Raw genomic sequence first — 15,196 nt, forward strand, 5'->3', positions numbered from 1 at the left:
CCTTCTTAAATGAACATCGTTATAGATCTACCATTATGTTTTGAATAGACAACTTTAAAGAGTAAACAGGTACAATAAACAAATACACCTTAAATATGTAGATTTCATGACAATCCTTCAAATTATCTATTAGAAAGATTTTTTTAAAAGAAAAATGAATAATAACATACATACATGTACAATTTAGAGTTTAAACAAGGTTCTTAAATATATGACTTTTATCAAAATAGAACATCAACAAATGAAAAAGTTTCTGTTTAACCTATTCACCCCTATGTAACTAAAGTAGACTCTACCATGCATTGATATGGATGAGTCCATTATGGTCTACAGTGGTGAAAGGGTTAAGAATGCTTAAATTTACCAAAGGGTGTAAAAATGACACACTTTGTCACCAAATTAAAAACCCTTTTCACTTTTATCATGAAATCATATAAGGTATAATATTCATGATGACCTATTGAAGACCTCATAATGGTAATATTTCACCTATAAGATATATACTGTATACCAGGTAATGTCCGGGTAACAATTAATTTTTCCCTTTTTTGGCCGTTAATTTGAGGGCAAATTTATTTTATCATTACAGCGAACATAAGTAAACAACATAATACACAAAGTAATAAAGGGCGAACTTAACACTGGGCAAATATATATACACAAAGTAATAAAGGGCGAACTTAACACTGGGCAAATATGTATACACAAAGTAATAAAGGGCAAACTTAACACTGGGCAAATAGGGATTATTCTTGCGAAGGGCGAAAGTTCGACTGGGCGAAAAATAATCCAGTATACAGTATATGAACACAAAACGGATTTGGTGGAGTTTTCACACTGAATATAATACCTGATCAATATTTAATCGCTAATTTAAAGTTAACTTACCTTTTGCCAATCTTGATGTCCATGATGTTTGGGTTGGTGAAATGCTGGAGAAGATCCTCCATTTCTATAAAGACTGATGTCAGGTTAAGGTTCAATAATAAAATCTTTGTCGTTAGAACAAAATGGTTCCATGGTTACTGGTAATTTTACACAGCAGTAGTTACTCAACACTGCATTAATGGTGATAAAACCATGGTAATCATATCTCCATGGTGATGGTGATATCACCATAGTGACCTCATCTTCATGGTGATGGTGATATCACCATAGTGACCTCATCTCCATGGTGATGGTGATATCATTATAGTGACATCATCTCCATGGTGATGGTGATATCACCATAGTGACCTCATCTCCATGGTGATTTTGGTAGCACCATTTATTACCATGGATACCTTATGATTGATGGTGAAGATGTATTCATAGGGTGATATGACATTGTATTACTACGGTGATTATGGTAATTAACCTGGGAGTGACTTATCATGTTTCAGTGGTGGTATCATGACGGTAAAAAGGATACACTCTGAGTTGTACTCCACTTCACGGTAGTAGATCGGGACTATGTCACGAGCTGTATCCTCCATCAGGCTCTCGTAGGCCTTTGTCTCCGTGTTGTCTTTTGTGATCCGACGTTTCCAAATTGTGTTGGGGCCTGCCGGTGCAAATGACCCTGAAGAGGTACCAATGGGGTAAATAGTGGTTATTTACATGTTAAATACATTATGAGTACAGCAATACAATGGTATACTGTATTTATCCTACTCTAATTAAGCCAAGGGGGGCCAACACATAATTTCTCACACAAAGTAGAGGGTGGGCTAATAACAATGAAACTGCACTTGTTTGAAATTCTACTGAACTACAATAGATATGGGTGGGCATATTACCAGATAGAAATGGTATTCTTTATTCAAATACCATGTTGCCAATATAAATTTTTGCTAGTGCATCACCCAATTTTCTGCATATTCATATACAGTTTGTCATTTTATCAATAAATGGCTTGTGTTTATATACAGTAATGCCCCCTACAGAGACTATCTAGAGATAGGTATAGAGGGGTCAAAATGTATCCTCAGGTAAGCAAAACTTTGTAGAGTTCCAAATATGAAAAATATGTATTTTTGGCAGTGGTTAGCAAGCCCTTCAAAAAACCCTCTTGATCTGCCATCGTTTCTATACATTGGCAAACCGTCTAGGTGATGTAAATATAACTATACCTGGATGGCCAGCCAGTTGTATCCAGGCATTCTTCCTGTTCTTCAGTAAGGCATCACTGGCTGGTGCTGTCAGATCTAGGGCAGTCTGTAAGTTACAAAATAACATACTAAATAATTTGTTATTGGCATTCTCCACAGGCCATTTTAGCGCTACGGTACGGTTACGCTTTATTACTACGTAAGATTATATTTAGAAACAGCATTGTTGTTATTTTTTTTTATATTTTTTTGTTTGCTGAATGATAACAGGTATCTTGGCCCTAGGGCGTTAATTTCATAACTAAGGGATTTAAAAAAAAAAAAACATTGATTTAAAAATTAATTAAATACTTGTCCAAATAAATACCTTTGGTTGGAAATATCATTATAATTTATTTATTCTCATGACATATATTCATTTATTTCTATGATGATATTTTTCAGGAAAAAATGCTTTAGTGTTTGCTAAAATTATCCATTTTCTTGAGTCAGACTATTTTATTTGTAGTTGTTAAAAAAATAATGATAAAAAAAAGAATAGGGCAAGAAAATGAGCAATAATATAATGCAATGTCAGGATGATGAGTAATGCTATTTATTTAAAATTAAATACATCAACTATAACTTTTGTTTTGAGTTTCCTTTCTCAAAGTGGTGTCGCGCACGATAGATGGGTTGCGATGCGGTAATGGTCGACACTCGGTGCCGCGCTGTGATGGAAGGGTTGAAGAATACCATAGAGCATCAAAAAAAATCTGGGTAGAACACTGTTCTTTGTTTGTTTGTGTTTTACATCCTATTAATAGCTATGGTCATTTAAGGACGTGCCAGGTTTTGGTGGTGGAGTAAAACCAGAGTACCTGGAGTAAAACCACGGACCTATGGCCAATACCTGGCGACTGCCCTACGAAAGTCTCAAACCCGCCTCCCAGTGGTGGAGGGCTAGCTAGTGGTAGCAATATGTCAGACTCCTTAACCCCTTCGCTACTGTGGCCACATACTTAACGTCACTGACCCCTGTAGTTTCATAATAAACTATTCCAACCTTTGAATTGGAAGGGTTCAAATGTGTCTTCAGGGGTGAATGAGTTAATGAGACTTCAAGTCATGGTCTATTCACTATGGAGGTACCGATACTAAATCTGCAGCATAAATACAGGTGTCATATCCATAAACAGAGTTTCCTGGAACTTCACTCACTCAGTGGAAGTGGACTGACTTATCTAACTCTCTTCACACAACATCATCATAACTGGTAATCTCTGAAAAACCTGTACCAGTGTACGCATGTGTTACCACAATCAAAGACCTTAAAAGAAATTTGCAAATTTCTCATTTTGACTTACCCCCTGTACTACCTTGGTATACGGTTCAGTATATAACCTGTATAAACTACACACTGTATAATATAACCTGGAAACTTCAATATATCAGTCTAGACCTCCAGCCATTTTGAAGGTCAAAATGTATACATTTCTACGCCTCAACCAAACCCTGAGAATCCAGCACCCGTAACAAGACATACAGCCAGGTACAGACCCCACTTACATATTATCTTCCTCAGAAATACACTTTGCCTATATAAATTCCAGGATTATTCCTTTAACATAAGTTTAAAATCACTTCACCATGGAGAAAAGTGCATTTCATAATTATCAGGTGTTTTTTTTACCATAAACTGTATCTTTAAAAATTTCAACAACTTGAAACTTCAAAATTATTATCACATCATATATATGTTTCAGCTGTGGTGATATTTAATACACTTACATTTTAATTGTTTACCTGTATTTAAATGTACTTTTATTCAGTCATTTGCGTGTGTTTAAATTGTAATTAATCTTCATGACAAAAGCCTATAAATGTCTGGAGTTCTTTCGCAGCCGAGGTTTAATATGCTTGCAAACAATAAACAATGTTTAGTCTACGTAAGTCAGTCCAATTATGTCACCCTCGAGTAACTTCATAATGGTTATAAACCGGTACCCTAGCTGTTGTGTCAAGCACTGTTAACTTTAAAGACACTGCTGAGTAAAATTTGAGTTCAGGATCCCTGTCCCACTGTTACAGACAAAAACACTAGAGAGTTACACTGTAATTTTTCTTATCTTGATTTATCTCCCCTTGCTATCTCTCAATATGTTAGCGAATTCTTTTTTGCATTTCTTGTAGTGTTCTGATTATCATTGAAATACCTGTTTTCTGCTTTATGGAATAGTGTTGACAATTGTAGATGTTTTTCATGTGTTACAAATAAAACATTGTTCCATAAAATGATAATTACATTCTATTGTATTTTTTTCTCAATTTCATTGGAAAAAAATAAAATATAGCAAGCAATCAGCTTTCCATTGAGACTGACATACATAGTATGTCCACACTACATATCATGAACTGATAGTTGTTCATGTAGTAAAAATGACAACCAACAGCCCCAAAAAGTGGTAATTAAGGTGTGTCTTTTGACTCTTCACTGCCAAAAAACTCTGTTGAGCGGTTTGTGAGACATATCCTGTACATAAGCTTTTTACTTCAAAAGTGTTCAATTAAATGTGACTTTGACCCTTTAGCCTTGACCGATGACCACTAAAATATCAGGTATCTTCTAGATGTTCAAATTATCAAACAATGGTAGAAATATGAAAAAGAATATATAGTTTAGTAAAACGTACAGCAGCACAATCAGCTAATCAACTTGTGATGACCGTAATCAAATCTTCTGTCTGTTGGTTGTTATTTTAACTACATGAACAACTTTAAGTACATTATATTAAGTGTGGTCATAGATCGAGACAGTGGTATGTCCAAAATGGAGGACATTTGTGACCAGGGGGGATACTTACAATTTAGCCTCCTCTCTACTTTTGGACATTTTTTTCACTAGGGGTGGGGCTTTTTTGTAGATAAATACAGTAATACGCGAAATACTTATTTCATGTAAACATATTTTTTTTTAATAAATTGAGGTTCTTATATACCGCTTTATCACAACCTAGTTTGTAGGTCGTCTCAAAGCGGTTCATAAATTATCATCCGTAGTTATAGGGCCTTGCAACCAGCTTAAATCTTTCTCAACTCCCTGGGGAGCATACAGCTGGTGCTGCCATTTTGGCACTCACAGCTACCATTCTACAATTCTAGCACTGCCCAACCAAGTACTCATTTACAGCTGTGTAGACTGGAACAAGCAGAGTAAAGAATATTGCTCAAGGATCCATACAACACAGTGCAGTGACATGACTCTAACCCGCAACCCTTTGGTCAGGAGCCTGACGTCCTACCGCTAGACTTACCGCGCCTCCAAACAAGAATATTACTACCAACAAAAGAATGGACAGAATATTACCACCAACAGAAGGATGGACAGAATATTACCACCAACAGAAGGATGTACAGAATATTACCACCAACAGAAGGATTGACAGAATATTACCACCAACAGAAGGATGGACAGAATATTACCACCAACAGAAGGATGGACACAAGTACAATCCCACATACAGAACACACTGACTTAAACCAACTACTATATTAACCTTTGTCTACTATAAGAGTGGGATATATGATTATAGCAAAATATACCTTCAAGCCCAAAATGGTCTGTTAAGAGTCCCAAAATTAAGTATGGATAATTCTTTAAAAATGTGACTCTAATATTATAATTAAGCTTTAAAATTATGCCAGAAAGGTTTGTAATGCATATACTAGTTACATTTTCTCGCTATGATATAAGGATCCTTAATGATACATTAACATAATCGTGTCAAATTCCTTCAATTTATGCTACATAATTATCACGTTTTGAATAAACTGGACCTCCCGTTTCATGATGTATCCTGCGCCGTATTACATTTATGTATTGGTAGTTATTTGTACAGTACTATCTGTTATATAATAACAATAGCTCAATCAGAAACGTTGAAGCATAAAAATAAAACACAATAAACTTTTACAAAATTTTATAATTTACTTCATTATTGGGATTTGCAGGTTCATCGAAATTGATGTTTTTCAATTCGTGACTTGTAAATTTCTGAACGATTACATCAACAATAGATAATATCACTTCCCTCATTGTCTAGATTACAAAAGAAAAATTTCTATTGAAAAGTTTTAAAACCGTAAAAAAACACCACCCACTTACAAAATTTAATTCACCGTGAAATCAAGTACATTTAAAAGAATATGGAATTTTATGAACTAAGATTGCACTGTAAGTGCTGTGACCCCACACAAGTGACAACATCACTTAAGGAGCGAGTTGTTGACAACACGGTGTGGGAGACACTCCACACATGTACACTTCCTGAATGATCCCACATTACATAATGTTGTGTTTACTAACACCTCTCCATGTTACATAAGTTTAAGGGTACTTAAGTAGCAGGTGAGCTTCCCCTGGATTTTAGATTCGGGGTAAACTTATGTAAATTATCAAGATTCTGTACCCAAGGGTACTTAAGTAGCAGCTGTGCTTCCCCTGGTTTTTAGATTCGGGGTGAACTTGTGTAAATTATCAGGATTCTGTCCCCAAGGGTACTTAAGCAGCAGCTGTGCTTCCCATGGATTTTTGATTCGGGGTAAACTTGTGTAAATTATCAGGATTCTGTACCCAAGGGTACTTAAGGATCCCTGTCCCTGTGCACTATGTTTTTCCCTTTATACAGTAACCTCCCATTAACTCATTCACCACTGAAATTTCATAATGAACTATTCCAACCTGTGAATTGGAAGAATTCAAATGTGGCTTCCGTGGTGAATGAATTAACTTTCATTTGGATATAAGTGTAGAACAGTTGGGTAGGACACTTATATATACTGACCAGCTAGCTCAATCGGTCAAAGGGAACAATCTGAAGTCCAGGGTTTCAAATCCTGGTCTAGCCCAGCTGAATTTTTACACTCAAAACACTATGAATGATTATATTCTGTATTTTATCTTTATTCTTTAATCTTGTAAACCGGTAAGGTCTGTGCTTTTTATTTTCAGAAATGATATATCAAAACGATATATATATAGTCATGGCAGAAAAAAATAGTTTCCAAGTTACTTTAATTAGATAGTCTTTGAGAGTGGTACGAGGATCCTTAATAATATCAAGATAGTCCTAGATAAATGCCTTCAGAGCTACCCAATGTTTTAGGGGGTGAAGGTAAAAATCCTCGTTAGACGGTTCTGGCCTATCGGAAACTCTGCTTCAGTTCCATAAGAATTCAGTGTGTGTATTAAAGATAAATGCCAATTAAACCTAAATACAGTAATAATATTTAATTTATTGATTTAAATTTTGTTTAAATTATTCGCTCACTTTTATTGTTTTAAATTTTGTTTATATTATTTTCTCCTCATAATCTTTTCCAAAAGATAATATATTTTGATTTAAATCTCTGAATATTTCACCTATTTTATCCAGTCATGTTTTGAATTAAATAGATCTCAAACGTTTACACAAATTTACGTCTTTTCTGCATTTTTAAAGCCATGGTAGGTATTTTTTGTTTTTTTTCATCATCATGATGGAGTGATGTTTCAGTTAACGTTTTAAATTCACAAATCAAGAAAAATAAATTTTCTTGAAAAAGACCATCTTTAATTAGTGTTAGGTTTATTTTCAAATTCGCAAACATTCAGAAAAGATATTTAGAAATTAAAACATCGACTCATTCCATCAATGACACAAATGTCGCCAGTCACATTCCTGCTTATTATTTCCCTAATTTTAAACCATGTCTGAATGAAATTACTTGTAATTAAATTAAAACTGAATTAATTAACTACAAAATTAAGATGTTCTGTGTCTTTCTACATACACTAGAACATAAATATGTTTTGGAAATGTTCAGCAGTTGACATTCATTTGATCAGGAAGATTAAAATGATATAACATGATTTACTAGCATTTTCATTGATAAGTGAGTTTAACTCATTCACCCCTGAAGACACATTTGAACTCTTCCTATTCAAAGGTTGGAACAGTTCATTATGAAATTTCAGTGGTGAGTGAGTTAAGATAACACGACAACTGGAATGTCTACCTGTTTAGTAGTCAACATTCTTACGACAGCACAGTCTTTTGAGGGAGACTTCAGGTTTTTTTGTCATATTTTACTTTTGATATTAGTAAGATTCTCTACATCCCTTTTTTGCTCAAAGTCAACTAACTCATTTCACAAAACAACTTAAATTGTAATGTGATATTTAAGGAACCCTATCTCTATGCAGGAAAAAAACCCAAAGAAATCCACTGTAGCTGTTCGTACGTACTGTACCATCACCTTAAGGAGCCCCGTACCACTGCCCAAAACTGTATAATGCTTTAGAAACTGTTTTTTCCAGCATGACTCTACCTTTGATAGATAATTTCTGAAAGAAAACCACACTGCATGGAACTTAAATGAAATAAACAAAATATAATCAAAAACAGTGTTAAGAATGTTGAAAAAATAACACAGCTGGGTTTATAACAAATTCAAACCCTGGACTTCAGAATTATTGTACCAGCACTCTAGCCGACTGAGCTAGCTACCTGGTCAACGAAAATCTTCAAGGGGAAATAACTGTATATATGGAAAAACATAAAGCAGCAGGACAAGGCTCCTTAAATTTTGTTTTCGGGATAAATAACTGTAACCCAACTGGTCCAAGGTACAACCACTGACTAGGTAGCTCAGTCAGTTAGAGCAACAGTGTATTTATCAGAGGTCCGGGGTTAGAATCCCGATCTGCCCCCGTTAACATATTTACACTCCATTTATTGATTTTATTTATTTATTTCATCTTTATTATTTTTTTCATAGATGCAGCATGTTTTTTTGTCAGAAATGATAAATTACAGCTTAATGGTGGTATCAGGAAAATTTAAAGTCTACTAACGATCATATCTTACCTGTCAAGAAGTGAACACCTCTACATCAAGATAAACAGGTAATCGGTCAGAGCCTCATGGGAGGTATCTTATTTAAGCTGGATCCAAATAATCCAGTAATATTCAAAAGTATCACTCTTAAAATATATACAGATATTTTAGATAAAAGTAACCTGCATTTTTTTTCTGGTACATTTTGTACCATACACTACACACCTCAAGAAAAATTTAAATTATTTTTTTTATTTTTAGTGACCAAATCTAAATTTTTTTAAATGATGATGGCACTTATGCTAAGGAGTGTACAAAAATCACAATATTTTCTATAAATAGAAAAAGGCATGTCTAGGTAAACTCTGTTGCACATGAAATGTTATCATAAACACGATGAATCATGTTATCTTGTCAATTTATATCAAAAGCAAACAGGATCTTCTAACTACAAGTCATGGACATGTGAAATGTTTCCAGATAAATCAAGGGAAAAGTTACACCTGTAAAATTTGGTGCTCACCTGAACTGCACCTGAATCATCTGTAGTCCAACCTGTATTGTACCCGTATAAATGTACCTGTTGTACCCGTATAAATGTACCTGTTGTACCTGTATGAATGTACCTGCTGTACCTGTATAAATGTACCTGCTGTACCTGTATAAATGTACCTGATGTACCCATATAAATGTACCTGCTGTACCCGTATAAATGTACCTGCTGTACCCATATAAATGTACATGCTGTACCCATATAAATGTACCTGCTGTACCTGTATAAATGTACCTGCTGTACCTGTTCACCTGCCTTTATGCATCTTGCCTCTGCATTATGTACCTCATACCCGTATTTCAACCCCCAAGTTTTAACAATAGAATGTTCACACCTTAAAACAGTCAAAATATAAAGGTAGATTTCTATCGATTACCACAGTAATACACCTTAACTGGTTCATCCCTGAAGACACATTTGAACTCTTTCAATTCAAAGGTTGGAATAGTTCATTAAGACATTTCAGGGGTGAATGAGCTTATCATGAATTGTTTATCCACACACCTACTCATATACCTATCATTATGTATCATTTAATCTCACTTTTAGATAATTGAACTTAATGTTTGTTCAAATGATTTTAAAAACTTCAGGCACAGCAAGAGATGTAACATTAAACCTATCATTTAAGGCCAAAAAAATAAGTGTGTATTTTTGGTGTTGCACACACAAAATATAAGGATAGGCCGGAAAGGAGGTAAACATTTTTTTTAAATTAAAACAAGTTTTAACATAAGTTGCAGCATCATGTATGCATGTATGCATCGGTAAAGCTTAACCTCTAGATAAGTAAACTCTATTTCACCTCATAAACAATTTCAGTTAATAAGATATAGCTTTAAGTACATTTCGTGTAAAAAAGTTTACAACAAAAAATGTGTGTTTTGTAAAAATATTTTTTTATATTGATTGAACTATTTTCTAAATTAAACTGTAGTTGACCCGATAAACACTGAAATCAGAGATAATTATCTGTTAAGTAGCTATGCCTCCATGTATAATCATTCAACCTAAAAATGTAGGTATATTTAGACATCATTAAAAAATACTTCAAATGTTGAACAGATTCAGTCAGAAAGGGTGATCACCTCCATTACATTTCAAGTCAAGTATGTCACGACAGAAAACAATCTGTAACATTGCTATCCCACGATTCATCTTAACCCTTTCACCACCGTAGACCATAATGGACTTATCCAGATCAGTGCATGGTAGAGTTAACTAAAGTTATATATGGGCGAAAGGGTTAAGTCTGTAATTCTTTATGACAAACATTTACACAATATGTTATTGTTGAAGTGATTCCATCAAACCATTGTTTAACATAAAGAAATATACGTAATACAAATTACTCGTCCTGGATATTTTATTATCATTTGGCTTTTTAAAGCACATGATAAAGTGATTATGAACATGAGCCACATGCCCTGAAATGACCCTTAAATCTGCTCCTTCTATAATACATAATGAAGGTTTATATATAGATACTTTTCCTCATGTATATATAACTACTTGGTGCATGACCGACAAAATGTCTCAACTTAAATATGACCCACCACATATAACTGACTAAACTATATAATAAATTCAAATTATCCCTGTGTTAGTTTCCCTTACCAGTTTTTATTACATATATGCCTCTTTTTATTCATAAGTTGACTTTCAAAAATTACAAGGATTCCATTTAATCAAAGCCAGTGAAAAGATGGGGAGACTGACACATAATTGAGTTGATATTTCTTATAATATTGCAGTCTTTTTAAGCACATCACTCTGCCTTTTCAAGTGAATTCAGCTTCATCAAAGAAGCATGCACGCTGCACAGTTAAATTACGGCTGGATTAATTACTGGGCAAATTTCAATTAAAAAATATTTAAGTCTATCCCGCATTGCTGACCGGATAGTCATTGGCATGACATGTACTTCCGATATGTAGTGGAATTTCCGAAACAAACTGAAACTTTGAAAGAACTTTCGGGTACACAGTTTCCGTTATAACTATGTATGACTTGATAGCTTATCTAATATACTTTGTATGTCGCAAATTTAAAATCTGAATTAACTTTAGCAGAATTCCTGGCGACTTACCTTAGGCCTTAACTGCATTATAAGTACTGGTATAAATCTGATTCCATTCAGTAAGTTTGACTAAATTACGTTGAAAAATTATGCTTCAGCACCTCTTTTTACAAACATGCATGGTGGCGATTATAGCGTAAAGATATCGTCAATACGTGATCAATTTATTACATACAGAGTGTGAGCGACAAAAATAGTCTGTGGTCATTATTCCTACTGATGTAACTTCCTGACAACAACGCTGGCTTTATCTATTTTGTGACACGTCTGAGTCCTGATAATATCAGTACACCTTATCAGAGACACAGGTGATAGCCAACAATGACAGGAATTATTACATATATATATACAGAAATAATCATACTGATATACTCATATATCTACAATACAGGGACAGGTATTACACTGACAGACAAAACATTATGAAGACAGGCAAATGGACAGACAGATATATGGACAGACAAATAACATGTAGACAGACACATTGACAGATACATGTTACCTTACTGTAGATGGACACATGGACAGACATTATTGTATACAGACACATGGACAGACATGTACTACTGTAAACAGACATATGGACAGACACATGTACTGTCGATGGACACATGGACAGACACATGTACTACTGTCGATGGACACATGGACAGACACATGTACTACTGTAGATGGACACATGGACAGACATTATTATTAAAAATTGTAAACAGACACATGAACAGACATTATTATTAAAATGTAAACAGATACATGAACAGACACATGGACACAGACACATGGACACAGACACATGGACAGACACATGGACAGACAAAAAATTAAATGTAAACACAAACAGACATCATCAGACAAAATAGACATACACTATGTATATAAAGATCACTGGTAAACACTCAGATGATAGACAAAGTAATGTTTAATCATGTATCTAATGGAATGTGAATAATGAGAACATATATATATATATATGAGCGTAAGAAGGATAAGGTGTTTGACAGACAAACAAATGGATAGACAGATGTTTGTATGAAGAGAAAGGACAGTCAAGAAGACACGACAAAGAAACAGAAATAACGCAACAAAGTGTAATCTGTACAATGAATTCTGGGAAAGTTACCTTCAATAACAGTGACAGACAGCTGTCCATGTGAGTGTGTAATTTGCTGGTAAGAAAATTCCGCATCCTAGTCAGCACAAAATCCCTCCAGCCGATTGTAATTATATATCAAATATAATCATCAGTACACTTTAGACACAGTAAACACGGTGTTCCAAGTCCTAAATACCACAGAAGTGAAATCCTTATACACAAGTTCTTGTTATGTAAAACTCCACTTTAGTCTATAATAAAATTGTTTCACACAGGTTCTTGTACCGTAAAACACAACAACTTTTTGTAGAGAATGAAGATATAGCTAATATTTAAAACCGCCTGTCAAATACCCTGCTGTTCCTTAATGGGTTCTAAATGTAGGTTTCGTTTTTAAAGTCCACGTTTCTACTGACACAATATCTGAACACTGAAGTTATTGTAGATCAAGTTGAGTAATTTCTGCTTTCAGTCGGTCAGTAAAACACAGGTTCTTTGTAGAGTTGATAAGCAAGACTGATTTCCTGAATGTACATATATACTTTGCTACACGCACGCGTTTTAGAGTGGGCTAATGACTACTATGCGATGTGTATAACTGCTGTTCTGTGTCCCACTCGTCCTTATGTGACACACATATATGTCAACACAGACCTCACAATCCCCTATATACTGTCACAGTCTGAATCACCGGACAATGTTAGCGTCGGGTTAAGCTAACTCATCCATCATTCACTACTCGGATATCCTCTGTTTACGTTAGGTTATAACTTCTCCCCCTATCAGTCACACTCGTGTTTTGTCACAAATTTTGTTTTTATTTACAGGTAAAATAGTAAAGGGGTATGTCCTCTTACGATTCAAACATATGGGCTTGGTATATTACATCACGGGTGCGTGTTACGTAATTCTCTCAAGCATTATATTACAGTTCACCATACCCAACACCCAAACCCATAGCAATCTCAGATACATTATATAAGTCAACAAGCAAATAAAACATCTTAATCCACAGCAATCTCAAAACCTGAGTAAACAAGCAAAAATAATATATCTTGCGTGCACAACAATATCAAATACTGATTCAGCAAGCCAAATAAATATGTTTATTTCCATACCCGAAATCCTAACCCACAGCAATCTCAAATACTGAGTCAACAAACCAAATAAATATGTTTATTTCCATACCCAAAATCCTAACCCACAGCAATCTCAAATACCAGTCAACAAGGCAAATAAATATGTTTTTTTCCATACCCAAAATCCTAACCCACAGCAATCTCAAATACTGAGTCAGCAAGCCAAATAAATATGTTTATTTCCATACCCAAAATCCTAACCCACAGCAATCTCAAATATCAGTCAACAGACAAAATTAACATGTATTTTAAACATTATTCAATAAAAATATGTCATAACGCCATAAGTAAATCCTATTTCATTCAATCATTTTTATTTCATATTTTCTTCAATGTAAGGAGATATTCACGATCCAGTTAATGGGTACAGTCAGGAGTCATGTAGCCACTAATTCAACACACCCAGTCACAGTCAGGCATTTAACCCTTGTTAATCATCAATAAACAACAACAAAATATGATCATGAGATTGGAAGATTTTCTTACCTTTTTAGGAAGAATTGCATTGAAACAGATTTTACCTGTGCTACCCATACAATGTTTTCTACCTAATGATATCTACCTGTAGGATATAATATTAAACCATACCAATGATAATGGAAAGTACACCTTGAGGTTATTACACACCCTAACTTAATTACCACCTTAAGTACACCTTGAGGTTATTACACACCCTAACTTAATTACCACCACAAGTACGCCTTGAGGTTATTACACACTGTAACTTAATTACCACCTGAAGTACACCTTGAGGTTATTACACACCCTAACTTAATTACCACCACAAGTACGCCTTGAGGTTATTACACACTGTAACTTAATTACCACCTGAAGTACACCTTCAGGGTATTACACACCCTAACTTAATTAACACCTGAAGTACACGTTGAGGTTATTACACACCCTAACTTAATTACCACCTTAAGTACACATTGAGGTTATTACACACCCTAACTTAATTACCACCTGAAGTACACCTTGAGGTTATTACACACCCTAACCTAATTACCACCTGAAGTACACCTTGCGGTTATTACACACCCTAACTTAATTACCACCTTAAGTACACCTTGAGGGTATTACACACTGTAACTTAATTACCACCTGAAGTACGCCTTGAGGTTATTACACACCCTAACTTAATTACCACCTGAAGTATACCTTGAGGGTATTACACACTGTAACTTACTTACCACCTGAAGTACGCCTTGAGGTTGTTACACACCCTAACTTAACCTTGAGGTTATTACACACTCTAACTTAATTACCACCTGAAGCACACCTTGAGGTTATTACACTCCCTAACTTAATCACCACCTGAAGTACACCTTTAGGTTGTTACACACCCTAACTTAACCTTGAGGTTATTACACACCCTATCTTA

At 34.7% G+C, this 15,196-nt stretch overlaps 1 protein-coding gene across 4 annotated transcripts in view; it reads right to left on the reverse strand.

Moving 5' to 3' along the window:
- The window catches only part of LOC110449341 (inositol-trisphosphate 3-kinase homolog), a 47,156-nt gene that overhangs the window by 4,118 nt on the left and 27,842 nt on the right, over window positions 1–15,196 (reverse strand). For 2 of the 4 annotated variants that reach the window (XM_021496133.1, XM_021496132.1), the window contains 3 exons: window positions 2,112–2,196; window positions 1,412–1,561; window positions 889–961 (listed from right to left, as the gene is read on the reverse strand). In XM_021496133.1, coding sequence (XP_021351808.1) covers window positions 889–961; window positions 1,412–1,561; window positions 2,112–2,196 — 308 coding nt within the window. Of the gene's footprint in view, window positions 1–888; window positions 962–1,411; window positions 1,562–2,111; window positions 2,197–11,589; window positions 11,697–12,700; window positions 13,474–15,196 lie in introns of those variants that run through there. The other 2 variants (XM_021496134.1, XM_021496135.1) reach the window with 2 other exon arrangements.

The sequence above is a fragment of the Mizuhopecten yessoensis genome, unplaced genomic scaffold (genome assembly GCF_002113885.1).
Source record: "Mizuhopecten yessoensis strain PY_sf001 unplaced genomic scaffold, ASM211388v2 scaffold4583, whole genome shotgun sequence".
Classification (NCBI taxonomy): domain Eukaryota; kingdom Metazoa; phylum Mollusca; class Bivalvia; order Pectinida; family Pectinidae; genus Mizuhopecten; species Mizuhopecten yessoensis.